General features: G+C 34.4%; 2 protein-coding genes and 1 pseudogene across 2 annotated transcripts in view; all 3 read right to left on the minus strand.

Moving 5' to 3' along the window:
- SPEF2 (sperm flagellar 2) overlaps nucleotides 1–27,957 on the minus strand; it is a 374,057-nt gene that overhangs the window by 115,307 nt on the left and 230,793 nt on the right. Inside the window, 1 exon segment of the mRNA XM_074206967.1 lies at nucleotides 3,464–3,488. Within this exon segment, the coding sequence (XP_074063068.1) occupies nucleotides 3,464–3,488 (25 nt within the window).
- LOC141502306 (sperm flagellar protein 2-like) lies at nucleotides 6,142–27,878 on the minus strand. The gene is made up of 4 exons (XM_074206966.1): nucleotides 25,952–27,878; nucleotides 25,172–25,278; nucleotides 20,827–21,009; nucleotides 6,142–6,322 (listed from the first exon to the last, which is right to left on the minus strand). The coding sequence occupies exons 2-4, from the start codon at nucleotides 25,226–25,228 to the stop codon at nucleotides 6,143–6,145; spliced, it is 420 nt and encodes a 139-aa protein (XP_074063067.1). The 5' UTR covers nucleotides 25,229–25,278; nucleotides 25,952–27,878; the 3' UTR covers nucleotide 6,142.
- On the minus strand, nucleotides 7,575–8,264 carry LOC141502307 (cyclin-dependent kinase 2-associated protein 1 pseudogene; annotated as a pseudogene).

Raw genomic sequence — 27,957 nt, forward strand, 5'->3', positions numbered from 1 at the left:
AGATGCCATGATGGTATAACTAGAGAATTCCAAAAAATCATCTTAAAAAACTACTAGAAATAAGTAGCAACTTTAGCAAAGTTACAGGATATAACATAAATGCTCATAAATCTTCAACAGTTCTATATTTGAATAGCAAGATGCAGCAGAAAGAGCTAGAAAGAGAAATCCCATTCAAAGTAACTTCAGACAATATAAAATACCTGGGAGTCTACCTTCTAAGGCAGACTTAGAAACTTTTTGAAAGCAATTACAAAACACTTATCACACAAATAAAATCATATTTAAATAACTGGGCAAATATCACCTGCTCATGGATAGGTTTAGCTAACATAATAAAAATGACAATTCTACCAATATTAAACTACTTGGTTAGTGTCCTACCTATCAAAATTCCAAAAAAATACTTTAATGAGTTAGAAAAATTGTAAATAAATTCATATGGAGTATTAAAAAGTTGAGAATTTCTAGAGATTTAATGAAAAAAAAGTGAAAAAGGTCCCTTAGCCCTACCAAATCTAAAATTATATTATATAGCATGAATCATCAAAACTGTTTGCTATTGGGTAAGAAATAGAGTGGTGGGTGAGTGGAATAAGACTAGGTGAAATAGCAGGTAATGATTATAGTAATCTGCTATTTTATAAACCAAAAGAGGCCAGCTATTTGGATAAAAATTCTCTCTTTGATAAAACCTATTGGAAAAATTGGAACTTAGAATGGCAGAAACTTGGATTAGATCAACACTTCACACCCTATACCAAGATAAGATCAATATGGATACAGGATTTAGACATAAAAAAACAATATTATAAGTAAACTAGGAGATCAAGGAATAGTTTACCTGTCAGATCTATGGTAAGGGAAACAACACATGACCAAGGAAGATATGGAGAACATCATTAAAAAACAAAGTAAACAATTTTGATTACATTAAATTAAAAAGCTTTTGCACAGACAAAAAGACTGTAACCAAGATCAAAAGAAATGTAGTAAATTGGTTAATAAATTTTACAACTATTATTTCTGGCAAAGGATTTATTTCTAAGATATACAGAGAACTGAGGCAAATTTTCAACAAAACAAGCCATTCCCCAATTGACAAATAGTCAAAGGATATGCAAAGGCAATTTACAGCTGAGGAAATCAAAGTGATCCATAGAACTATAAAAAATTGCTCTAAATCACTGCTTATTAGGGAAATGCAAATTAAAGAATCTCTGAGCTACAACCTCACACTTCTCAGACTGACCAATATGGCCAGAAAAGACAATGATCAATTTTGGAAGGGATGTGGGAAATCTGGGACACTAATACATTATTGGTGGAGTTGTGAACTCATCCAACCTTTTTTGGAGAGCAATTTAGAATTATTTCCAAAAGGCAACAAAAATGTGAATACCCTTTGATCTGGCAATAACACTACTGGGTCTATACCCTGAAGAGATCATGAAAAAGGGTAAAAACATCACTTGTACAAAAATATTCACAAACAGCCATGTTTGTGGTGGCAAAGAATTGGAAATTAAGTGAATGTCCTTCAATTGGGGAATAGCTTAAGAAATTATGGTATATGTATGTAATGGAACACTATGGTTCTATTAGAAACCAGTAGGGATGGGAATTCAGGGAAGCCTGGAAGCATTTGCATGACCTGATGCTGAGTGAGATGAGCAGAACCAGAAGAACATTGTATACCCTAACAGCAACATGGGGATGATGATTATCCTTGATGGACTGGCTCATTCCATCAGTGCAACAATCAGGGACAATTTGGGGCTATCTGTGATGGAGAATACTATCCATATACAGAAAAAGAATTGTGGAGTTTGAACAAAGACCAAAGACTATTACTTTTAATTAAAAAAAGACTATTATGTTATTATGTAATTTTGCTCTTTCTTATATTTTTATTTTTCTTCCTTAAGGATATGATTTCTATCTCACCACATTCAACTTGTATCAATATATACCATGGAAACAATGTAAAGACTAACAGATGATTTTTTGTGGGGGGTGGGGGAGGGAAGCAAAATTAGGTGAAAAATTATAAAATTCAAAAGAAAAAAAACTTTCTAAAAAGAAAAAAAGAAGGAATGTAGTAAGAAACATTTTATTTCTATATTTACAATTAGTTTACATAATATTATAATTGTGTACAGTTTTAATGTTTGTTAGAATCTCTGGAAGAATTGTTCATTCAGTACTTGCTCAATTTTTTTTCCTGATATTTCTCTATTTTTTGTTTTGTTGCTTTATCCTATGCTCTTTTAATTATTAAGCTATTTTATTTTGGTTATTAATAATTAACTTATTTAATTTGGCTAATTTCTTGGGTGAATTAGTTTCTAACAATTTTCTTTATTTCTCTATAATTTTTAAAGAAATCTATTTCATTCTTGATATTGATTTTTCCATTAAAATCTGAATAGCAAGATTTATATATTGTGTTAATTTTTCAAAAATTAGATTGCACATTTTTTCTTTCAATTTTGTTCATCTCCAATTTTCAGAATCCATTTTTGTAGTTAGTTGGGGATTTTTGATATGCTGTTTTTCTAGTTTCTTGGTTGCATAGTTTATTCAGTGATCTGCTCTTTCCCCCCTTTTTTAAATAAAGGGTGTTTAGTGATATAAATTTTTCCAAGGGACACTAATTATATCTTGAAAATTTTAGTATATTGATTTCTTATTTTCTTCAATGTAATGATCTCATGTTTCTGTGTTCTATGATGAAGGATTTTTGAAATTTAATTATTTAGTATCCATACACATTTGAAACATATTTTCAAGGAATATTTATTGATTTCATATTTATTATAGAATAATCAGCAATAGTTGCATTTAATATTTCTATTTTTCTGCATTTGTTCATGAAGTTTTTATGCCCTTCCACATGCTTAATTTGTTTGATGATTTGTCATTTATAGCTTAGGAAGATACAGACTTCTTTCTTTTCCCCATTCAGCAATTGCCAGAAACATTTCATATGTAACTTTTTAAAAGGTCCATTCAGATCCTGAAATTTCATATTTATCTTTTTTTGTTACAATTATCCAAGTCTTAATGGGGTACTCTAAAGTCTTCAATTATTGCATTTTGATATACCTTTCTATAATTTATGAAAATTTTCTTTTAGATACTTATTTGCTATATTACCTGATGCACATATATTTAAGTATTAGATTATTTCATTGTCTATGGTGCCTTTAAGTTTAATGTGATTTTATTTTCACTATGGTGAGTTTTACTATTGCTATGTCCAAAATCATGTTTACTAGCCCTGATTTTTTGAGTTCTCATGAGGTATATAGTACATTCCATTCTAGCATCTCATTTAAATTCTAATGGATCTTTCTGTTTTAGTGAATTACTTATAAATAGAATTGGATTGTTTTTGAATCCATTTCCCTATCTTGTTTTATTTTACAAGTGGGTTCACTTCATTCATGATCATGGTTACCTTTTTCCTCTCTTCTTATCCTCCTCTTTACAAAGACAATGATGAAAGAAAAGGAATGTGATCTATTTATACTTTTTTCCATTTTGATCCTCCTTTTACTATCTAACCTCTGAAGTTAAAGCTTAAATTCCCTTTATTCATTATCACCTCTCTTTAACCTTCCTTTCCTCTTTCTCCATCTATGCTTTTTTCTGAGTTGAAATAAATGTATTGTTATTACAAAGTCTTTGGGTTTTAAACTGTCTGATGCTGATAATAATTTCAATGATGCTTATTCCCTCAATTCCCTTCTCCATATTTATATACTTTCCCCCATATTTGCTGTAATTATTAGAAATATTATATTTGACTTCCTTCCCTTCCTTTTTCTTTCTTCTATTTATATATATGTATATATACATTATATATCTATATCTATATCTATCTATCTATCTATCTATCTATCTATCTATCTATCTATCTATATATATATATATAAACCTACTATATCATGACTTCCATGTCAGCATATCAAAGTTTCAATTCTGTCAATAAACATTTACTAAGTATTTACTATGTGCCAAGCACTATACTAAGCACTAGAAATAAGTAACTTAAAATTTCAAGGAACAGGGGGAAGCTGAAAAGGAAAAGAGGTAGGTACTCAGCATAGCAGCATGATAGCAAAATATAGAAGAAATGAAGAGAGAGCCAGCTTGAGTGCCCTTATTAAGTGATAGTCCTCCTTAATTAAGAGGACGAGCTCCAGGAACAGGGAGCATTGAATAAGCATGAATTTCAGGATTGAAAGAATCTTTCAGGGCAATGAAGTTCATGGGGCATGAAAGAGAAGTTCAAAGGAAAGCAGCTGGGTGGGAAAATCTAGTCTTTTCAACAGAATTGCTTAAAAGTTTCCTATTCCAGTAGTTTGATTTTCCCACCTCAACATGATTATACTAAATATTCCAGTGAATGTTATTTGTGGTTGGACCCTTCATATCTTTGCCTTTTGTAATCTTGTATTCCAAAGTATTTTCTCTTTTATGGTAGCTGCTGACAAGTCTTGTGTGACTTTGATTCTTTTTCATCTAAATATTTTTCTTGCTCTTTGAGATATTTTTTCTTTGACTTGGAAATTCTTAAATTTGACCAACATTTCTTAGAGTTTTCACATTTACTTTTAGGAGGTAGCTGGTAGATTATTCTATTTTCACCTTTCTATCTAGTTCTAATCAGTTTTCATTTGTGAATTTCTTGAAAACATTATCAAGACAACTTTTTACTACGTTTCAGAATCCAGCAATTTTTAAATGATCTCTCACTGTTTTGTTTATAAGTTATTTTTGATAGGTGCTTCACATTTTCTTTTATTTTTCCGACTTTTGATTTTATTATTTATTCTTATGACTTTACCTTTTCAGCTTCAGTTGATGATTTGTGATTTTGTTTAATGGCAATGCCCTTCTCAATCTTATGCTTTTGAGTATGCTGTTTGGTTTTGCATTTGATTTATTAGGCTTCTTCCAAAGATTTCTATCTCTACTGGTGGTTCTGGGATCCAAATGATGGCAGACTTCACTGTTTTTAGTGAAAGTTCCGTGATCTTCCAGTTTCTCTGCGAATTTCTTAGTCAGTTATGTGGTTATCTTTTTGCGTAGTGCTTGATTGGATGAAGAGTTTACTAATGATCATCTTTCAACATCATATCATTTTTAGATCATTTCTAGAGTATGGAGCAGCTCTAAGAAAGTTTTATAGATGACATATGTGTATATATGCACACACACATATTTTTTAAAAAAACATTCTCGATATATTTTGACCTACTCTCATTCAGTGAGGATTCACTTATAACAAGGAAGAATAATTAAGCATGAATAGCAACACTCCATAATCAATGTCTTCCCTGATGCTTCCCCACCATTTCTAAGGAAAGGATGGACAGATAATTCCTCACTTTTCTCTGGTACCAAATTTCTTTACTATAATTCTGTAAAAGTTTACTTTATCATTGCCTTCTTTTCAGCTACATTTTTCTATTTCTATGGAGTTCTATTAGTATTCCAAATATATTATTTTCCTGGTTCTGCTTATTTTATTTTTTATCATTTTGTAACAACCCTTTCATGTTTTTTTCTGAATTTATAATATACTAATATTTAATTGCATTTTTCTGTTTATTCATTCTCCAATTAGGCAGCTAGGTGATGCAGTGTGTAGAGCATGTCCCTGTAGTCAGAGAACTGGAGTTCCTATCTAGTTTCAGACACTTGGCACATACTAGCTGTGTGACTTTGGGCAAGTCACTTAATATTGATTGCTCCCATCCAGAGCCCTCTTCAGCTGTCCTGATTCATATCTAACCACTGGATGAGATGGCTCTAGAGGAGAAAGTGAGACTGGGAATTTAGCATAACACCCTCTTTCTCAAATCCAATTCATGAGTTTGTCAAGGCATCACTTCCCTGATGTCATGGTCTTCTTTTAGAATGAAGAACAAACATTCTCCAATTGATGGGCTTCCATTTTGTTTCCAGGTTTTGCTTGTTTGCTGGTTTCTGGGTTTTTTTTTCTATCACTAAAGTTACAACAGAGATAATAAAGGTTCACACGACTAAGGTAGTTGTTAGAAACTGAGCTAAAACCTGTGTTTCCCAAATTATAGCTTAAGCTCTAATTAAGAAAAATGTTATGGAAACCTCAAGATGTCACATATATTAGCAATACATCTAAAATTATTTTCAAGAGCATTGTAATAGTCAATTCTTTTAAAATTTCAATAATTACCTTTATTAGATGCTCTGGTCTATTATATGGCAAAGGTTCATGTGGGTCTTCTGGAGTTTTGATATCTATATCACCTGTAAACCACAAACCAACCTATAAAATAAACAAAAGAAATTAAATTATTTTTAAAATTATTTTTCATTTAGCAGAATTTTTTCTAAGTGAATCAATATCATTTATCTGTATTAGGAATCATTATGTGTAACTTAAATGATAGTTCTTTTTTGATATTTTTGTTTGAAGTAATGACACATAAAGTTTTGTACAATGAGAAGAGTCAGAAAACCTAGATTAAGCAAGGTGGCATAGTGAATAGAATGCTAAGCCTGAGTTCAAATTTGAACTGGGATACTTAGTAGTTGTTGAATCCAAGGCAAGTCATTTCATCTTTGCCTGCCTGCCTTTCATCATGTATAAAATGGGGCTACAAAAAGCAGCATTGTTGTTAGGATCAATTGAGATCATATTTGAAAAGAACAGGTTAAGTACTATATGTTATTTATTTTTATTACTATTATTCTGTTCATACCACTTAATACTTTAATGCCTTTGGGCAAGGTATTTAACTTCTCTGTGTTTCACTTTCAGTAACTGTTTAAAAAAGAAGGGAAGATGTTCTTAAGATCTCTTCCAACTCTTAATCTATTATCCTTTATAATTATGTTTGAATATATTTTGCTAAATGGTACTCCTATTATCACTGAATAATCTTATTTACTTTTTTGCTTTCTGAAATTAGTGGGCAACATTTCCTATCTTAATTTACTATTTATTCTTCTCTATATTTTTCTTAGCACTCTTTATTCTCTATCCACATGTTACTAATATTCTTAGACCATCAGTGACTTAGAATTTCTAAATTCATTGTCTTTTTTTTTTAAACCCTCATTACTGAGCCTGGTAGTATTTGGCATTGTTTATTGTTCAAAATTCTGGGACAGGACACTCTCTTGTATTTCTTCTTTCTTTTTTTTTTTTTGATACAAATTGTTAATGAAAATAAGCTTATTACATCAAGTAATAAATACATACAAAGATGCACATAACAGTTTTAGTCATTTATCCAGATTTTTTAAATCATTCTATGGCAAACTCAAGATCTGAAATCTACAGTTTGTCTGAAAAGTAACTGTGGGTTCTTCATTTTTTAGTAGGGTGATCAATCATCTGTATTTGTAACTCATGCATTTTAAATTGACTTCAAAGCAGGAACAATCATGCAAAACCTCACACACCAAAACCAAAACCAAAACAAACCCACATTCTTTATTTTTTAAAGCAGGGATCATCATGTAGCCCTAACTGGGAGATACCCAACTGTCAGGGTATGTCAACACAATTGGCATTGATTTGTGAAAAAAATCTTTAAAGAGTTATTGGAGATTCTGGAAAAGGTGCAAAGAATGATATTTAGGTGGGTGGTTTTAAGTGTATTCAAAGGAAGAAAATCCAAGATTGGGGTTAAGTTAGCAGGGCAGTAGAGTTGGCAGCAACAGAAGCAGAATTTTCTACATGCATGGTCTGAACTCAATATTTTAAAAAAAAGTGACCTAGGTTGCTAACTACATATAATGGAAATCTTAACTGCAAAATGACCTCCTATTCTTACAGACTGTGGTGGGGATGGGAAGAAGAGAAGGGGAAAGAACCCAAACTTTTGGACCATTCAACAGAAGAGATTGATATGAATGTTTTGAAAGTCACCAGAGGAATAAGGGTTAGTCTTTCTTCTTCACAAAGAAATGGAAAACTTTGGAAGTGAAGTGGGAGGCTAGGATCTTGCATTGCATTCAGTCTCTGCCAGGCATTCCCGGACTAATCCTCGAGCATGAATGATGCCTCGTTTTAGCCTCTCCATGGCACTTTTGCTCCCTGCATATGTGGGTCTGATCTCTTTCCCTAGCTCCTCGATGATAGCTACAAGTTCTGCATATTGGCTTTGTGGTACCTGGCTGCTCCCTGAACCCTGAGTATAGCCCAGAGATGGGGGTCCATAGTCATTGATCAGCTGCCTATACTGGGTAGATGCCTCCATGCTGGCGGGAGGAGAGTGGACACTCCCAGCCGGGGGCAGGGGGGCGCCCAAGGTGGGCTTGTAGGACGTGCCGGCGGCTCGGCGGCCCTGGCAAAGACAGCTGTCGCTCGGCGGGAACCCCGCGACACGGCCCAGCGGCCCCCAGTGGCCCGGCCGGCCCCGCCGCAAACTTTGGAGTGGCCGCGGCCGGCGTATTTCTTCTTTCTTAATTACTCCTTTTCTAAAACATTCATATACTCTTCTCTCTCCTCTGAGAAAGATTGGTGCTATCTGAGGTGAAGTTTTTGGTACATAAGACTCTTTCTGTAGCTGATCTCTCCCTTAGCAATCTCATTTATTCCCACTATTTCAGTCTTCACCTCCAAATACAAGGTGAATTCCAAGACTATATTTTAAGCCCTGATAACTTCTAGACTCCAGTTTTATATTTCTGTTGAATCTTGATTTTTTAATTTTCACGTTAGTAGTTATTTAAAAGTCAAGACAATTGAAATCAAATTCATCTCCCCCACCTCATTCCACCAATGACCAACTGCCCTTTCTGACTTCTTTATTTCTACTATTGACACCTCCCATTCTGCTGCTTTTTTCCCCAGTAACCCTGGGTCATCTTGGACTTTTCCTTCTTCAACCTAGTCAGTTAATCAAAATGTCTTCCCATTTTTGCTTTCAAAATGTCTACTACATTCATTTCTTTTTTTGTTCTATTTGCACTGGCACCATGCCATTTTATAACTTTATTCTTTATCATTGGGAGAGTACCTTAGATTGCAAACAAACTTATTTTCTTTCAAAATCTCTCTGAATAGCCGAACAAGAGTAATCTTTTAAAACATTTCTTTCAGAAATTTGAGTACAAAACTTTTTTCTTGAAATTTTCTAATTATCATGTATCATGGGCTTCTACTTATGGTGAGTTGTTTTTGTCTATTCACCCTACTATCCTTTAAAGTTCTAAATTTGGGGGATAAAATAATTTTTAAATACCCTCGTATCAAGGCTATTTATATACCATTATAATAGATTTTGTGTTTAATTTTTTATTTTTCTAATTACATGCTATGAAGGTTTTTCAACATTTATCCACTTGCATATTTTTAAGTTATACTTTTTTCTACTCCCTCCTTTACCACACATGGGCAAAAAGTCTGGTGAAAATTTACAATAGTCTTAATAAATATGTGTTGAAGGAACAAATAAAAGTTCAGTTTAAGACACAAACTTTAGAATAATTAAAGGAGGCTTCAGATATCATTTAGTTCAACCTCCTGATGATTTGAAGCTGCCTAAACTGAGTTTCACTGAGTGAATTGCCTTGACCAAGTTCTCACAGGTAGTTTGTGACAGTTATAATTTATTTCTTTTTGTTTTATTGGCAAGGTAATGGGGTTAAGTGACTTGCCCAAGGTCACACAGCTAGGTAATCATTAAGTGTCTGGGGTCAGATTTGAACTCAGGTCCTCTTGACTCCAGGGCTGGTGCTCTATCCACTGGGTCACCTAGCTTTCCCCAGAGTTATGATTTAAACCCAGACCTGTCTACTACCCTAGAGGTGTCAACCTCAAATAGAAATGGGACCTTTAAACTATACAAAGGATCCTTAGTTTTAAAGTCAATCATTATATTGTATAAAATATATTGTTTTTAATCAATTTTTAAAAATATTTTTCAATTATATTTTAATGTAGTTTGACCACATTAGAGAGAGCTGAGACATATGTCTGTACTAAACCATGTTGACAGATGCTGAATTTAGGCTGTTGATACTCAGATAGTTGGAAATGTAGGACAACCTCTGTGTAAAGGTATGAATAGAAAAATTTACTTGAAAGATCATTTGCATAGAGATGACTGAAACCTTGGTAGTAGAGGAGAGAGCAAGGAGAGGGCAGAGAGAGAGAGAGAGAGCGAACTAAGACTGGAACTTAGAGGCAACCAACAATTAAAGAGTAGAATAAGTATGAGAAGTGTTCATTATTATGTATCTTGCTGCTTTTACTTCCCTATCACCTAGCCACTTCTTAACCCTTGGCAACATAGCTTCCATTCTTTTAATTTTATTGTTCAAACTCTCTCCAAAGTGAAAGTTTAATGAAAATGAAATGATCATTCGCAGTTTATCTTCTTTGATCTCCTCTAGGTTATTGGACATGGAGGTTCATCCATTTCTTCTGGATCCCTTCTTTTCCCTTGCCTTTTGTGTAAACTTTCTGTGAACTAGACAATGAAGATGGAGGAAAGAGAAAGGATAATGATCTGAGGTGTTGTCAGGATCAAGAGAAATGTTAAAAGGAAGAGGCCTGAGCACTTTTAGACTAAGAAAAGGAAGGAATGAGAGAGAGACAGAGAGACAGAGATAGACATAGAATCAGAGAAAGACAGAGAGAAACAGGGATAGACAGAATCAACATAAGAGATAAAATGAGAGAGAGAAAGAAAAGGTTGAAGAAAGGAGAGGAGAGACAGGGCAGGATTATGATGTGTGCAGATGTGCAAAGGGGTACAGATCAAAGATACAGATTATGGAAAAAGTTAGTTTTAGCATGGAGAAGGGAAATCTCTTCCTCTGAGATTAGAGGGAAAGAGGAGAAAGAATCAGAGGAAGAGAGGAGAAGAATTGAGGAGAATGAGAGTGAGGTAGAAGAGCTAGTTGATGACTTGAGAAGAGTAGATTGTTTGTAGCTGATGTGAGGACTGTCAAGTTTTTCTGGGAAGATTTCCCTGGCTCTTATAGCTCCCCCAAAGATCTCTCACCTCTGAATTCCAATGTAACTTAGAATCAATAACACACATTACCTATTTAGTTTTATAATGCCATTTGAGGGCAGAATTTATATTTTAATCTGCTGCCTCATTATGCAGCACAAGTGAACCTTGATTCCAAATCAGGAGGGCATAAGCTCTGCCAAGTTCTAGAAATCAGAAAAGACTTAGCAGATGCATCTAACAATGAACTGGACTGTGCCTGGCTTGGTTCTAATTACCACTACCTGAGTTCAAAGGGCTCATCACAGGGTAATGATTCTTTTGCTCCTTGGAACTTAAAACTACTTGTAGGGCTTCAACTCATATTGGTAGAGGAGTTTCATATCAGTGAAGCTATTGATCTCTTACTACATTGATCTCATCACATAAAAGATATTCATTGAATATTTGTGGATGGATTCCTAGTTATTGATACCTTTCAGAATGTACAACTTCTACCAGTTTGCCCCCTCTTCAAGATCAAGAATACTTCTAGTCTGGTTCCATGCTCTCTCCTTTCTTATTAGACCAATCTGTCTCTGGCTTTTGATGTGAATTTTAGTGAGAATCAATTGAACCTAAGGGGGAACTGCATCAAAGGACTGGTTTTACCTGTCAATAAGTTATGGAGAATTGAGTAGAGAATAGTTATTTTTGGTTCTGGATATAAGGCAGAAAAGTAGCTTAGGTCTTAGATTGGGATGGGCTATACAACCTTACTCAAAAGAAACTGCAGCATCAAGAAACTTCTTTATGATTTTAGGATAAGAAGCCTGAAGAATTATTCACAGTGTGCCTTAGTGCCTTATAATAATAATAGCTAATAATGATATAATTCTTGTTTTGTGGTAGGCCCTGTGCTGGGTTTTACATTTATTATTTCATTTGATCCTCATCCAAACCCCAAGAGATATGTATTATTATTAGCCTCATTTTATGCATGAGGATTCTAAGGCAAACAGAGGTTAAGTGACTTGCCTAGGATTACTCATTTACTTGCTAGTATTTAAGTCCACTTTTGAATTCAGTTCTTCCTTCCACTACACTACCTAGCTACTGTAGACATGAGGGTCTATCAAACATACTTTTTTTTAAGGTTTTTTGCAAGGCAAAGGGGTTAAGTGGTTTGCCCAAGGCCACACAGCTAGGCAGTTACTAAGTGTCTGAGACCGGATTTGAACCCAGGTACTCCTGACTCTAGGGCCGGTGCTTTATCCACTGCGCCACCTAGCTTCCCATAAACATGCTTTCTAATCTACCAGTCATTTTCAAATTCTTTAATAATCTTGTATTTTTCTTATTTATGAAAAGTACAAATTAAATCTTTGAATATAAAACTTAAGGAAGCACATTAGAAAATAATTGATCCAAGTAGAAAACTCAATTAAATAACAAGTATTTCTAAAGTATATACTACCTGGACTATTTGTGCCTGACCTCTGGTAGAGCATTCCAAGCTCATTTTGGTCCCATTACCCACAGTCAGACACATCATGCCTTGTCTCTAACATAGTAATGTCATTTTGGTCTTCTTTGATAATGAAAGACAAGAACTAAGCAACCAACCAACTAACCACCTATTATGTGTCAGGCACTCCTTTTACTAAGTAATGGAGAAAAAGAAGAAATGGTTTTTGCTTATAAGTAGCTTAGATTTTATTGGTAGAAAGACATGCATTTATGTAAAATAAAATGTAAAATATTTATGAATATGTAAAAAAGTTTGTCACAGGCCATCATCTTCATAATACCTCTCCTAATCCCCTTTGCTGCTAGTGCAGCCTCCCCAAATGTTGATTAGCTTTTCTTTTTTTACATATTTGTAAAGAGGCTTAAGTTAGGGGAGCAGATACATTCCAGTCATGAGTAACTGAATTGTTCCCTGCCTGGAAGGGAATATAGTATAAAGAGCAAGGAAAAATAAATTGGAATTAGATTGTGAAGAGCTTTAGAATTTGAAAGGAGACATAATATGGATCCACTAGAGTTTATTGAGGAGGGCAGTGTCCTATAATCAGCCAGCTCTGTGTTTTAAAAATGCTATTTGGAGGATTAGAGGAGGGAGAGCCTTTTGTCCAGGACACCAATTAGGAGGTTCCTGGTTCCTGGTTATTCATGCCTTTCAGAATGTACAACTTCTATCAATTTGCCCCAAGAGCAAGAGTACATCAATTCTGCATTCATACTCTTGTCTTTCCCATTCTAAAGTATAGGGGAGGTCTAAGAGACAGAGCATGAGGAGAGGGGGGTGGGGGACAAGGTAGAAGGGCCAGGAGATAAAGCCTTGAAAAATAAGCAATGTTAGTTAGAAACAAAATGAGTGTCAATTGTAGTTGCATAAAAATCAGCATTTGCAGAACTAAGTAGGTAAGGTTCAAATTGATAAGGGAGGCTAAGTCAACCACATCCTGTTTTACTTGATTATTACATGATTACTTTTTTAAATATGGAAATATCTTGAGCTCTGTCTCTAAAATATGACCATACTATCTTAAAGTCCTACTTTTTCATATAGAACAAATGCAAACCTTGTATCCTGGAACTTCTGACTCATTAACCCTATAATTATGCTGACTGACAAATATGAGTCAGTAATTTTACAACAAAAAATTTTCTGGGAGTAAAACCATGACTTGTGATAAAGGATAGCACATGAGAGTTGAAGCATAGCTCCAAGCAAATTTGAAGGAACATTTTCTTGTTATATTTCTTAATTGTTGAGCCCACATATACAAGTGCCTTCATCTGATTTCAAAAGTTCTACATGTTATTATACCTTGTAGTCAGAATCTCTAATTTGCTGCTGTGGTAAATCTACAGTAATACAACAACAAGTAATAAGATAAAGAAAACCCAACAGTCAAGCAATCGGTACATCTGGGCAAGGTCCTGATTAAAGATGGCAATATGTATCTGATGAAATGCTTTATTCATCTATCTATACTTATGTAATTATCTATTTATTTATTTATATAATTTATTTATTTCATAGTTTCTATATTAGGATTTTCATACATTATGCCTGGTGGCATGCCACATTTTCCCTAAGTCTATTTATTTGAATTAGAATTTAAACAAACTACAAATTGCCTGAGCTCTGCAAAATCCAGTAAAGGATCCTCATATCATCTTCAGCAGTCAATGGTCTGAATTAAACAAAGATTTCTGTGTACTTAGGGACTGTAGGAGATGTGAAAATCTCTAGGAATCAAAAGAGATTATTTAGGTAATTTAGTTCAACCTTTTGTTCAATGCAGAAGTCACTTTTTATTCTCATGAGCTCAGGGCAGGACTAGATCTCAGGAACCATGTTGATAGCCCAGCAGCTCTGTTAACTTTCTTATGGCAATTCCCTGGTAGGTTGCATAAGGTAACAATAATTTCCAAGGGCCTCTTTTCTAGAAGGAGTCCCTTATAGTAAAGTCATTGGTTAGGAGCAAATAGTCCTTTCTGAATAGTTGGAGTGAAGATGTCTCTAAATTTGCACATCTCACATTTCCTTTGAGCTACTAAAATTCTGCTTTGCTCATAGAGCCCAGTGCTGTTTTTGAAGCAGGTGTGGCATATGGGGTACACTGTGATAGACAGTTCTGTACCAGTGTCCCCCATGTTTCACAATTCATGATTGAGACCTTGTATCACTTCTTCTGACCTTCATCTGAGTGATTGCCTTGTGTGAGTTCTCTGTAAAATAGCTTTAGGCAAAAATGTATTTGATATTTGAACAACCTATTGGAGCTGCACTCTGCAGTAGAGTTCAAATGCTTGATAGTTCAGCTCAGGAAGGGACCTCATTTGTCCAGGACCTTATCTCACCAGGTGATCTTAGAATCTTCCTAAGATAATTAAATAGAAGCAATTTATTTTCCTGACAAGGTGCTGGCATAATGTATAGGTTTTGCAGGTATACAAAAATGAGGACAGCACAATGGCTCTGTAGAACTTCAGTTTGGTAGGCAGTCAAATATCTCCTTTCTCCTACACTTTCTTTTGAGATCCCCCAAACACTGAGGTAGCTCTTACAATGCAAACCCCATCATCCATGTGTACATACCTGGCAAATATGCTGCCAAGATAAGTGAATTTAACCACAATTTTCAAAATTTCTTCATTTGCTGTAATTGATGGTTCCATGTATGTATGTATGATGTGATTCTGGGTGATGTAGATCCTCTTTTGCTGTAGTTTTTTTTAGTGGTATCTGTCAGGCCAAAATTAATACAAGTGGCAGAGAATCTGTTCATACTCTGTTGCATCTTAACCTCAAGGTTTGCAGTGAATTCAGCATCATCAATGAACAGAAAGTCATGTTCCAACTCTCCCTTCACTTAAGTCTTAGCTTGTAACCATTTTAAATTAAATATGGTATGGTATCTGACCCTGATGCCCTTTTCATCTACATCAGAGGCATTCAACAACATTGTTGAAAGCATCATGCTAATTGGGAGCAAGCACATACTCCTACTTCACTACACTGGTGACTAGGAAACTGTGAGATCATTGTCCATAATCCAGAACTTGTGTAAGCATAACTTTGTGAAACTATTGTATGATACTAATGACTTCTGGGCAATCAAATTTTGCAGTGATCTTCCACAAGCCCCTAGGAATGAACCTATCAAAGGCCTTGGTGAGATCATCAAGCATTAAGTACAAACCTCTGTTCTGCTCCAGGAATTTCTCTGGGCAACAAATCCCATATCAACCATTCCTTAATTCTTTCTAAAGTTACATGACTCTTGGGTAGATAACTATTTTCCAGATGAAGGACCAACCTATGAAAGAGTACTCTAGCAAGAATCTTTTTTCTTAAATAGTATTTCATTTTTTCCAATTACATATAAAGATAATTTTTAAAATTCATTTTTAAAATATAATTTTGAGATCCAAATTTTCTCTTTCCTCCCTCAGATTGTAAGCAATTTTGAAATAAGTTATATATAAAATATAAAATCTATTTCCATATTAGCCATGTTGTATAAAAAGAAATAGTTTACAAAATAAAAAACCATGAAAAACAAAAAGTGAAAATGTAAGCTTGGATTTGCAATCAGACAACTTTCTTTGGATGTGAATGGCATTCTATCATGAATCATTTAGAATTATTTTAGATCATTATATTACTGAGAAGAGCTCAGTCAATCATAGTTTTTCACTGCACAATGTTACTGATACTCTGTCCAGTGTTCCTCTGGTTCTGCTAATTTCACTTTGCATCAGTTCATTTGTCTTTCCAAGTTTTTGCTGAAATCTGTTTATTATCCTTATAGCACAATATTCCATTACATTCATATTCTTTACTTTCTTTAGCTGTTCCAAATTGATGGGCAACTCCTCAATTTTCAGTTTTTTGTTTAGCAAGAATCTTACTGGCATTGACTAAGAAAAAGGCCTTTCAGTGATTGTCTCAGGACAACCTATTTCCTTCTCCTTTATAGAGATGGACAATGGAGGCATCCTTGAACTCCTAGAGGATAACCACCTCTTGTCATTTAACTTGGAAGATTTTAGTCAGCTTTTATATGAGCAATGAATCTTCTGCCTTTTAATTCTCAGCTGGAACAGAATCGGTATCAGAAGGTTTGCTACAAGAGAGAAGCCTAATAACATTAAAAACTTCTTCAATTAGAAGTTTGACTAGATAGGGATTGACTTCAAGTTGAGGTAAACAATCAGTGACTTCAGCTTTGGTTGATGATAGTCTATTGAGAATGCTATGGCAGTGTTTAACCCATCTTTCCAGGATCATATCCTTATCATTAATCAACATGGCTCCATCAGTGTTGACTAGCTGAGATGTAACATAGGATCTTTGACCCATAAATAAGATTTCAAAGCATGAGGAAAGCATTTTGGGTTGTTACTATTAATAAAAAACTGAATTTCATTTGCCTTCTTATTAAACCAAGAATCTTGTATCTTTTTTAATCTTTGTACTTTTACTTTTGATGAAGTTCAATGCTGTCTTCTTAGAGATGGACAAATTATCCTGCTGACAAATCCTTTGAAGTTCTCTTTTTTGGACAGCCAAAAGTACTCAGGAAAACAATTTCATTCTATCTCCCTTTAAAATAATTTTTAGATGGTATTGAAGGATTTCAAAGGAGTTCAGAATAACTATTTTCTTTTTACTACCTTTTGAAAGACATTCATTATTTAATCATCTCATGTCACTGGTTTACTTTACTTTCAAAATCTATTGACTCATTAATGTCTTTATAGCAAATGAATGAATGATACTATCTTCAAGTTATCATCCTTTATATTTGCAATATGTTTAAATAGATCTAGCATGAAAGTTTGCTGCTTAGTTGCAAAAGTAGAGAGAAAGTTATTACTTTCTTATTAACCGATTTTTAAAAGTCAGTGAATGAATGCTTTATAATCATTTGAGGGGTCCATTAAATATACTATGATCTTGAATTACAAATAAAGAAATTGAAAATTCTTTTTTGTACTTTGGATTTGTTGGGTTTTTTTGTTATCAGTTCTGTTATATTTATTGTTAAAAACACATTACATTTTTTTCCTTGCAAAGAAACAGAAGAATTTACTGAAAGCTAAATGCTAAAGGAAACAAAGTTATTATTTGTTTCAGTACCATAGGGAGGATGACTTTCTATTAAAATATTGAGCATCCAGTTTTCAATAGAAATCTAATCCTTGGTTAGCGCAGTGCTGATTTTAGTTCAACAATTTTCTAAATATATAGAGAGTTCTTGTCTATATCTTTTTTTTTTCTTTTCAAGTTTGTGCAAAATGATGCTCAGACTGGGGTTTTATGTTAAGGGACATGTACTATATGGTTAGAGTCCTCCATTTTCTTACTATTTGGAGTCAAAGATTCACTTCAAAAATTGCCTTATTTAGAAAGTAAAGGGGGTATCAACCCAAAAAGCTATTGACCCAATGGCTGCATTAGGGAAGTCATTTTTACTGTTAATGGATGTTTTCCAAAATGTGATTTGGCTGTGGGAAGAGTAATTTTCTTCATCCAAATGAAATTTATTCTGATAAGCGAAATATGCATGAGGACATCAAAGCAGTTCCCTAAAGGATATCATGGATGTTGGATATTAGTTGAAGGGAAAGAAATGTGAATCTTTTGGGTTAGTAAGACAAACCTCTTATAGACCATCACACTATTATAAATACAGCATTTCACTGAAATCCCCATATATCTTTGGAGACCTTGTGGATGAAGTGAACCAGTGAAATGAACAAATTGGTGAATCTGATCAGTATTGACAGCCAGATTAAAACAACTCATGATCTTGCTTGTGTGTAGACTTAGACTATAATCATAAAGAGACTTTTAGAGTTAAAATGGTATAAAAAAACTAAATAATGTGATCAGTTCACACAGTTCCCAGGGGAATAAGATACGGAAACCAGGCTGACTCAGACCAGAGTTCCCAAACACAGGAGATGAATCAAACATCAGAAAGAGGAAGCAAACAGTTATAATTAGGGTTAGGAGAATCTAATCATTATATTCTAATGCATGTGGTAATGACAGTAGCTATTGTGCTCCTGGGAAAATTTGACATAAAGATGACTTATTTGGTCCTTTTCCTTTTAATCCTTCCTTTGTAAATAACACTGTTAAAATTTACCCAAATAATTATTTTTGTCATGACAACTCCTACCACTATGCTCAAAAACCTTCAATGACTTCCTACTTTCTGAATCATTCTTTCTGGCTTTCAGTCTTCATGATTTGGCCCTACCTTATTTTCTACTTCTCCAAAATATGAATGCTCCTTTTTCTATTTTTTTAAATATTCTATGAACACACTATGCTCATTCTTGTTTTTTTAGCTTTTGTTCAAGTTTTCTTGCCTCAAATGCCTTTCCCTCTTTTCCTCCAGTTCTACAAATCCTACTCCCTATAGATCAAAGCTGAGCGTAAACCTACCTTCCTCCATGAAGCTTTTCCAAACTCCTCCAGATGGGACTGATGTTTTTATGAACTCCTACTGATGTTCAGTACCATATAGTTGTATACTTCCCTACATCATCTGCCACTTTCTTTGTCTTGTCTCCCCAATTAGATTGTAATTTACTTAAGGAGGAACCAAGTTTCCATTTTCTAAATAGTTAATAGAATTCAACACATACAATATCAATCCATTCATTCATCTGCCATGGACTTGTTAGAAGATATTTGACAGATTACTGGTACTACCCACAATGTTATTAGACTTTAAGTAGGTAGAAGAAAGGCATGATACTGGTAGACACAGAATGTTGTAGCAACTTTGTAAAGAAAAAAGAAGTAGAGATAGAGGCTAAATCTGTGATTTCACTGGCATAGAGAATGTCCAGATGAAGAAACTTTCTCTATGACTGAAGGTCAGCAATGGTAGAGAGTAGAGTTAGTAGAATAGATTGATCTTAAACTGCAAACTTGACTTTTATCATTCCATCATTTACTCCTCCCACTTTCAATAAACTCCAGTGGTACAGTACTATCTTCAGTATCAAATATAAAATCTTCTATATGGCCTTCAAGTCATTTGTAACTTGACTTTTACCTTCCTTTCCAGTGACTTTCCCAAGTTCACACAGCTAGTAAGTGACTGAGTCAGATTTGAACTCAGGTCCTTCTGACTTCAGAGCTGGTCATCTCTCCACTGGGCCATCCAGCTGCCCTAAGTCACTTAATCCTGATTGCCTCAAATCCAGGATCATCTTTGTTGCCCTGATCCAGATCTGGCCCCTGGACCCAAATGGCTTCAGAGGATAAAGTGAGGCTGGTGACTTAGCACAGCATCCCTTCACTCAAATCCAATCAACATGCTTGTTTTGGCATCACCTCCGTGGTGTCCTGGTCTTCTTTGAGAATGAAGGATAAATATCATCAGCACCTTTCCACTATTCTTACACTTAATTCCCTTACCCCTTTCTTTGTGATCCAGATACACTGGTTTCTTTCCATTTCCTTGAGTCAAATTCTCCAGATACACTGGTTTCTTTCCATTTCCTTGAGTCAAATTCTCCAAGCACTGTCAGTGAATTTCCCTCATCCTCATGCCTGAATTCTCACCTTCCTTCTCTCAACTCTGGGTTTCTTTGGCTTTCTTCCAGTTTGAGCTAGAATCCCATGTTCTATAATCAGCTTTTCCTGGTTTCCCTTAAAGTCAATGACTTCTCTCCATTGATAATCTCCAATTTATTCCATATAAATCTTATTTGAACAATGTTGTTTACATGTTGTTTCTCTCATTAACCTATGAGTTTCTGGAGAACTGGAACTGTTTGGGGCCTTTCTTTGCATCCTCAGGGTTGTGTCTGACTCTGTGACCCTGTGGACCAAAGTACACCAACACTGTCCATAAGGTTTTCTTGGCAAAAATACTGGAGTGGTATTCCATTTCCTTCTCCAGCTCTTTTAGATATGGGAAAACTGAGACAGAGGTTAAGTGAAGTGACTTGCCCAGGATCATGCAGCTAGTGTCAGTGACTGAATTTGAACTCAGCTTTACCTGACTTTAGATCCAGTGCTTTATCCACTGAATCCCTAGCTGCTTTGCACACAGTAAGTGATTAATAAATGCCTTTTGTCACTACTTAGTTGCCCCTTAATAAATGTTTGTTGACTTGACCAAGAAACTGAATGGTTAAGTGATTTGCCAGGGATCAAATGACAGATAGGTGTTAGAGGCAGGATGTGAACCCAAGTCTATCTGACTTAAAGTTGAATTCTGTATCCACTATGCCAAACTGTCTTTCAATGAAAAAAATATGCATATGTGTATATATATATATACATATATATATATTAAAAAACAATTCAACAGATAGCATAAAGAACCTGTTTATACTGCTCCAGGGTAACCGTGCCCTTTCCTGCTTCATCAATTTTCTTAAATCTTTTCAGTGTCTTAAGAAGTTCTTCCTCAGATGGGAGTGGCCAAGGTTGTGAAACAACTAATAAAAACTTGCGCCAGTCAACAAATTCTGAATTCACTATTAATAAAGCCGTTATCTCTTGTAACTGTAAGGGAAAAAAGCATAAAATATATTTTATATTAATTTATTTAATTTCCTATTAACATGGGCTCTTTTATTATAATCAATCAATGAGATGACTACTTCAAATTTTTGTTACATCATTTTTCATGCTAAGAATTTCCAATAAAGAACCTCATATTTTTATGAATACAGACTGTGCTTCATGATGTTATTGTTCTATCCATCTGATGGAGCCTGTAAAGTAATGATGTTTTGCTGAATAACTTTTCAGGTCTTCCATGAAAATTCAATCATCATTTTGCCTTTCCAATGTGAAAGTGGTGAGAGTAGCTTCAAGTTCTATAGGCATGCTGGTGTCCCAGGAGAAAAAAGCTATCAATGGCTATGTTGTTCTTCATTTTGGGGAAGGGAGGGATGGAAGAGGGAAAGAATTCATTACAGTGAAAAGTGAGAATGACATATCCTCAACTATTTTTGAAAAAAAGTGTCTAATATAATATTAATTTGATCAGTAATGATAATGATTGTTTTGATACCCAGGAAGTCTGAGCAAAAACTCAACTTATTTCCATTTTGAAAATTTGTTCAACTTAATGTTGATTTGTGAACAATACAGCCTTTATTAGTTGGGGTTTATTCCTGGGGAATTATAAATGATCGAAAATATATTTAAAATATATTTAGAACTGACAGGTCATCTAGTCCAAATTTTACAAATGAGTAAATTGAGATAGAGGTTAAATTAATTGCATAATGTCACAGAAGTATCAGAGTTAACACTTGAATACTGGTCATTTTTTGAGGGAAGGGACCCAGAGAGGTACTAGGGACCCTTTCCCTGGTGTGTAGATGATTGTGAGAGAACGCATGTAGACAGGAATCTGTTTTAGTCAAAGCTTTTTATTGTCACCTAAAAGGCCAAAGTGGGGTCAACTATGGGGAGAAAAGGGATTACTTATAAAGAAACCTTTTGGACCTTAGTCAGGTCCATATAAGTTAAAGGAATTTTCTGTTTGCAAAGTTATCAAGGCAGAAATTTCTCAGAAAAGGGAGAGAGAGGGAGCATGAGTCCTTAGAGATAAGGAGCAAGGATGTCTGTCCTTGGTATTTCATGTGCTTGGGTCAATTTACAAAAACAAATTTTTGTCAATATTTTTTTGTCTGAGGCCTCTTTCCATACAAAGCTAGGTTCTAGTTAAGCCTTTCATTTCAGAATCCAAGTTAAGCACACTTCAGTCTACCCCATCACTTTGATTCAAGACAACACTATAATGATACATATCCTTAAACATTTTTAAATATAGATTTAAATAGGATGGATAGTTATTTTTGACTTTTCACAAATAAAAATAATTCTTGGGAATTAAATGAAATAATGTGTTTGTTTTCATTTTTTCAGGACAATAGGGGTTAAATGACTTGCCCAAGGTCACACAGCTAATTAAGTATTACGTATCTGAGGCTGGATTTGAACTCAGGTCCTCCTGATTCCAGGGCCATTGCTCTATCGCTCCATCTATCTGACCCTAAATGAAATAATGTAAATAAAGTTCTTTGCAATCCTTAAAGGGTATGTAAAGTTATTTTTTTTTTTACTAATTTCAGCTTCTATTGGTCTTTCTTAAAAAAAAAAAACTGATATATTATCCTCCTTCAATTTCTTGATTTCTTCATATTAGTATGAATATTCTTGCCCTTCCTCTTTTACTTGAACTTCTTGGTTTTTTTCTCATTTTCCAATGGCCAACCCCTCTATTAATTATTATTATTTTCTTTTCCACTTAATTTTTCCCCCTGTTGATTTTCCTAGAGGAGAGAAGGAATAAGCATTTGTTTACTGTGGCAGGCACTGTGCTAATCATTTTACAAATATCATCTCATTTGGTCTTCACAGGAAGCCTACAAGTCTCATTTTACAGTTGAGGAAACTGAGGTAAAAAGAGTTAAGTGTCTTGTCCAGGATCACAGAATCAGTGACTAGGATTAGATTTGAGTTCAGGTCTTTCTGACTCCAAACTCAGGGTTTTATCCACCGAATCAACTACTTGCCTATTTCCTGGAGAAATTATTCTAATTATTTTCCTTCTCAAGTCCTCAAATCCAAATGTACAGCTCTCATTATCCATAGATAATCTCATTACCTACTTTTCTGAGAAGAGGTAGGCTACCCAGTATGTGTTTGTCTAGCTGTCTTTCCACAGTTCAAAATCTCTATAACCTTTTATTTTTCCTGTCTTGATTTGTGGGGAAGAGGTGTCTCTTTTCCTTTTTTTTAAATTTAATTCAATTTTAGGTAAGGATATTGCACTGGCACTGGGAATACAAAAGCAGAAATAAAAAATTTCGGTCCTAACAGAGCTCATAGAATAATGGAGTGGGGGAGGGAGAGATATTACATGTACATAGAAGTGAAAATATGAAGTATATACAAAGTAGTGTTTTTTATTGGAAGTAAAAATTGGGGAAGAGGTGAAGAGGAAAGACCTTGAGTAAGAAGAGGCAACTGAGATACTGTTGAAAGGGAGCTAGAAATGCATGGAAACATGGACAAGTATGTAAATGACCACTATGTTCTAATTAGACACTACTACCCTATTCAATGCATGGTAATCTATACAAAGCATGGAGGTTGGAAATGGAAGAGAAATGTTAAGGGGGTCCTTTGATCTTGTCTTATTGAATTGCCATAATTTCCAGAAACACTGAGCCCAGAACATACAGAATATGCCAGGATGAAGCCCCACCTTACACTGAGCTGAGAATGTGTTGTTTGTATCCTACATTTTGTATACAAACTCCCTGTGTGTCCTAGGACCCTTATAGATAAGCAGGTCATCCTATCATCATAGTCTAGCAGCTCCCAAAGAAAAAGAATGAGGTTTTTGCCATTGCCTTGCTCCTCTCCTTCGAGGGGGTTTTGTCCTTTTCCCACTTTTACTACATCTTATGTCCTCCCCTTTAGGTAGAGATTTGTACTTTCTCTTCCTTTGTCCCATTGTGATAAAAATCTAAATTTTGAATGCATTATGAACTCTTTGGATTCCATCTGCAAGCTTATTTCTTTTGAAGGAAATCTAGTTTTCATATAAGTTTTATGAAGTTGTGATTGCCAGTGAGAATCAAAAAGCCCAGTTTGGGAAGAGCATAGAATACATGAAAAGGAGTAATGTGAAAGCAGCTTGAAAAGTTAGATTGGAGTCAGACTGTGAAAGGTTTCGAAATTCTTAACTAAAGACTTTGTTTCTTATCTCAGAGGTAACAGGAGCTTCTGAAGTTAATCAAGAAGAAGAGGGAGTGATATGGTCAGACTTGTGCCAGGAAGCATAAGCTCAGACCTCCTGGGCATCCAAACAGTTTACACTGTTGGCTATCTAGGGATGAACAAGTAAGATTCTGTCAGTATAGGGTCATAGTGTCCAATGACAGATGTGTTTTTTCATATCAGTTGTGTCAATTTCTTCATGAAACCTTTCCTCATTTTCCCCTTGTAGAAGTGACTGCTTTTATCATTTATATAATGCTATGTACTTTTCTTCTGTTCTTCCATATACTACTCTGTATTAATGTTAATTGTATAGATGTGCATCTACCCTATCAAACCATAAGGCCTCTTGGGCCAGGGGTTCTATATCATTAATCTTTGTATCTCCCGCAGTTTCCAACAAAGTTCTTTTTATAAATTAAGCATCCCCCCCCAATTCCATAATTTGATAAAAGAATAATTTGGAAATGAAATATATGAAGATTTAGCATAGAATAAAGGAAGATAACTGACATTTATATTGATTTAAAAGTTTGCAAAGTTCTTTCAGTACATCATCTCTGTTGGAACTCTCAACAATCCCTTTGATACAGGTATTTACTGATAATATCACATTTTTACCAATGAAGAATTGAGACTCCAACAGAGTTAAGTGACTTGCTCATTGTCATATTTTGAGTGAAAAGTCAGAGGCTAGATTTGAAGACTGGTCTTCTTAATTCTTAGTCCTGCATTTAATTCAATGTATACCAGATAGTCTCTCAGAGCTCCTTGTAGAATAAAAGTTATTACTTCAGGAACATATGAAATTTTCATCCCATATTACCTACTTGAGAAGTGATAATTCACTTACAAAAGAGGATAGAGACCCAAGTTTTCACACTCAGAGAATGACAACAAATCAAAGATAATTGAAACCTACTTCAAGCAGTGTGAGGTGTAGCCAAGCCTCAGGAAGGTGGTTTGTTCCAAGGTTCATAGTCACCAAGTCATACAAAATATCAGTAAACTGTTTATTTCCCAAATAACCTAGTGAAAGAATAAAAGCACTTTATTGTATTGCATGAATCTATTTTTTTTCTAGAATAAAAGAAACAAGTAGCAAGACTACTTATATGAGTAATTAATGAATGTTTGAAATATATAATATTTAAATATACATTTTTGAAATAAGAGATAAAAAATTTCCCTCTGTAATTGCTCTCTTAAAGAGAAAAATACTTTTAAGTCATAAGAATTTATTTCTATCCCATTTTTCCTGTATCAAGAATGTGCTCTCTTAGATTTTTCCATCATTGGAAACATACTTCATTTCAGCTTTTTTGATAGATATGAAATAACCACTATGTTCTAATCAGACACTTCTACCTCACCTAGCCCTATGTACCAGAATGTACTTGCTTTCCAAAGATGAGAGAATTGATCTTATTATTAAGTTATTAGAATGAAAGTGTATATTTAATTAAGAAATTTATTGGTTAAACATTATCAAGTACCTCCTAAAAAAAGTATGCCCATTTTTGTAGGCGTTTTGAAGTTGGGTATGTTGACTTAATTTACCACTACTCCCAGCCCCACCTGAAATCACTGTATTTAAGAGCTGATTCTTGTTGTTTTAAACTTCATGCACATGCATTAAAAAATAAAAATAAGATTTGAATCTATTCCACAAACAAAAAGTTGACACTACATTGCAGAATACCTTCTGTAGTGAAGAGGGGATCCTATGGATATTCAGGGGTCTTTTTAGGTCCAAAGCACAGAGTTGTTCTTAGTTTAGAAATGAGAAGAATGATCAGAGATGCTATATCTTGAATTTTTTTGAATGATCAAGTTGATTCAATTTCTTAAATTCTGCATGAACTTTTTTACTTCCTGCTACTTTTTGGGGAAATGAAATAATTCTTTAAAATTTTAGAATTTTAAACTGCATGTTCAATTCAAAATAGGAAAAAAGATGGCCACTTTCCTCTGATGTGAAGTGACTATTTAGCAATCTTTTGAAAAGTTCAGAATAGTGAGTGAGACAAAAGTATTACCATCATCTCTATGTAGACATGTCATGAGGAGGCCAATGCTTCCTTTGACCATTGGATGTAGTCCACGGATCTTTCTCAGAACAGTGTTTTAAAATGAATAAAACGAAATACCCAATATACAAAGGAAAGCAAATAAATTGAAATTTGGTTATCAATACATATGTTTGTAAAAGTTCATAGACCCTACTAAGTGAATTTAGTAATACTACAATAGACCTTAAATGGTTTAGAAAGATACTATTCATCAACTCAGTAAGATTAATCAAAATAAATGAAAGGGGCAGAAAAGCCATCATCACTATGAATAATCCTGAAAATACATTACAAGAAATTTAAGAGAAAATTACAAGTTTTAAGTGTTTAACATTTTAAATGTTTAACTCACACAATTTTGAGTTTACCTTATTTGTTGTTGTGCAATCATTACATAAAATAATATTTTTAATTTGTATAAATGGTTTTACCTTGAGGGAGCTTAAAAACAATAATTCATGTCATGTAGCATACAATGCCAATACTTTTATGAATGTAATGGAAACCCAAAGAGATGAACTTGTGAATTTCACAAATGGTTGCAATAGAAACTTTAACAATAAGACCCTAGAAGGTAACAATGTTAAATTTGTTTAGAATTTTCCCTTAATGTGATTCTGTAGTATCTTTGTGAACAAGAAGTTCAGTTCTGTCCGCGCAGATCCTTTGTAGCCATATCTCTTGAGGAATAGCATTAAAAGATTTGGTGCTGGAAATGTCCATAGAGAGCATTTGGTTCAAAATCAGATCAACAACTTGCTCATTTTATAGAATAGGACAGGAAAACTCAACAGAGTTTAGAAGACCAGAGAGATTTAGTGGTTTGCCTTTGGTTATACAGTAGATAGCAGAGACAGGATTTGCACTCTTTTTTCCTCCATGTGCAGTACTCTTTCCCCAATGCTACAATATAGTCATTCCATAGACATGGTGCTGGGACTTCCACAGAATTATCATAAGAATCCATGTGTGTTCTGAACTTCAAGGTTTACAAAAGCACCTTTCTCACAAATCTATGAGGTAGGTATTTCAAATACTATTATCTTCTTCTTACAGAAGAGGAAACTGAGTCTCTGGCAACAGAGTTAGCAAATGTCTATAGTAGATGATGATGTTTGTCCTTTGTTCTCAACGATTACCATGACCAGGACAAGCACATGAATTAAATTTGAATGAGGGTTTTCTGTGCTAAGTCACCAGATTCACTTTCTCCTCTAGGACCATCTGGGTCCAGTGACCAAATATGGATCAGGACGACTGGAGATGAACCTGGATGTGGGGCAATCAGGTTAAGTGACTTGGCACTATAACAGAATTCAAATTCAGAGAGCCTGACTTGAAGTCCAATGAGATTCCAGTAAAAAAAGCATCTTCAGAGACATTTTTATCATAGTTGGAAGGCACTTAAGCAGATCTGAACACCATTTCTTCTAAATGAAATTTAATTGAGTATTTGCTTTTGTATTTCAGTATGGGTACATTTTATAGTGGTTGTATAAAGACTTCTATACTCTATCTGAAAAAATATAAAGTCCAAGTTTTTTTTCCCTCCACAATGTTAATCACTTTCATAAAGGCTATCTGAGCTTGATGAACAATCTGATTTAGCTATCATATGGTCAACTGGTGGGGGTGT

Source organism: Macrotis lagotis, chromosome X (genome assembly GCF_037893015.1).
Source record: "Macrotis lagotis isolate mMagLag1 chromosome X, bilby.v1.9.chrom.fasta, whole genome shotgun sequence".
Lineage (NCBI taxonomy): Eukaryota > Metazoa > Chordata > Mammalia > Peramelemorphia > Peramelidae > Macrotis > Macrotis lagotis.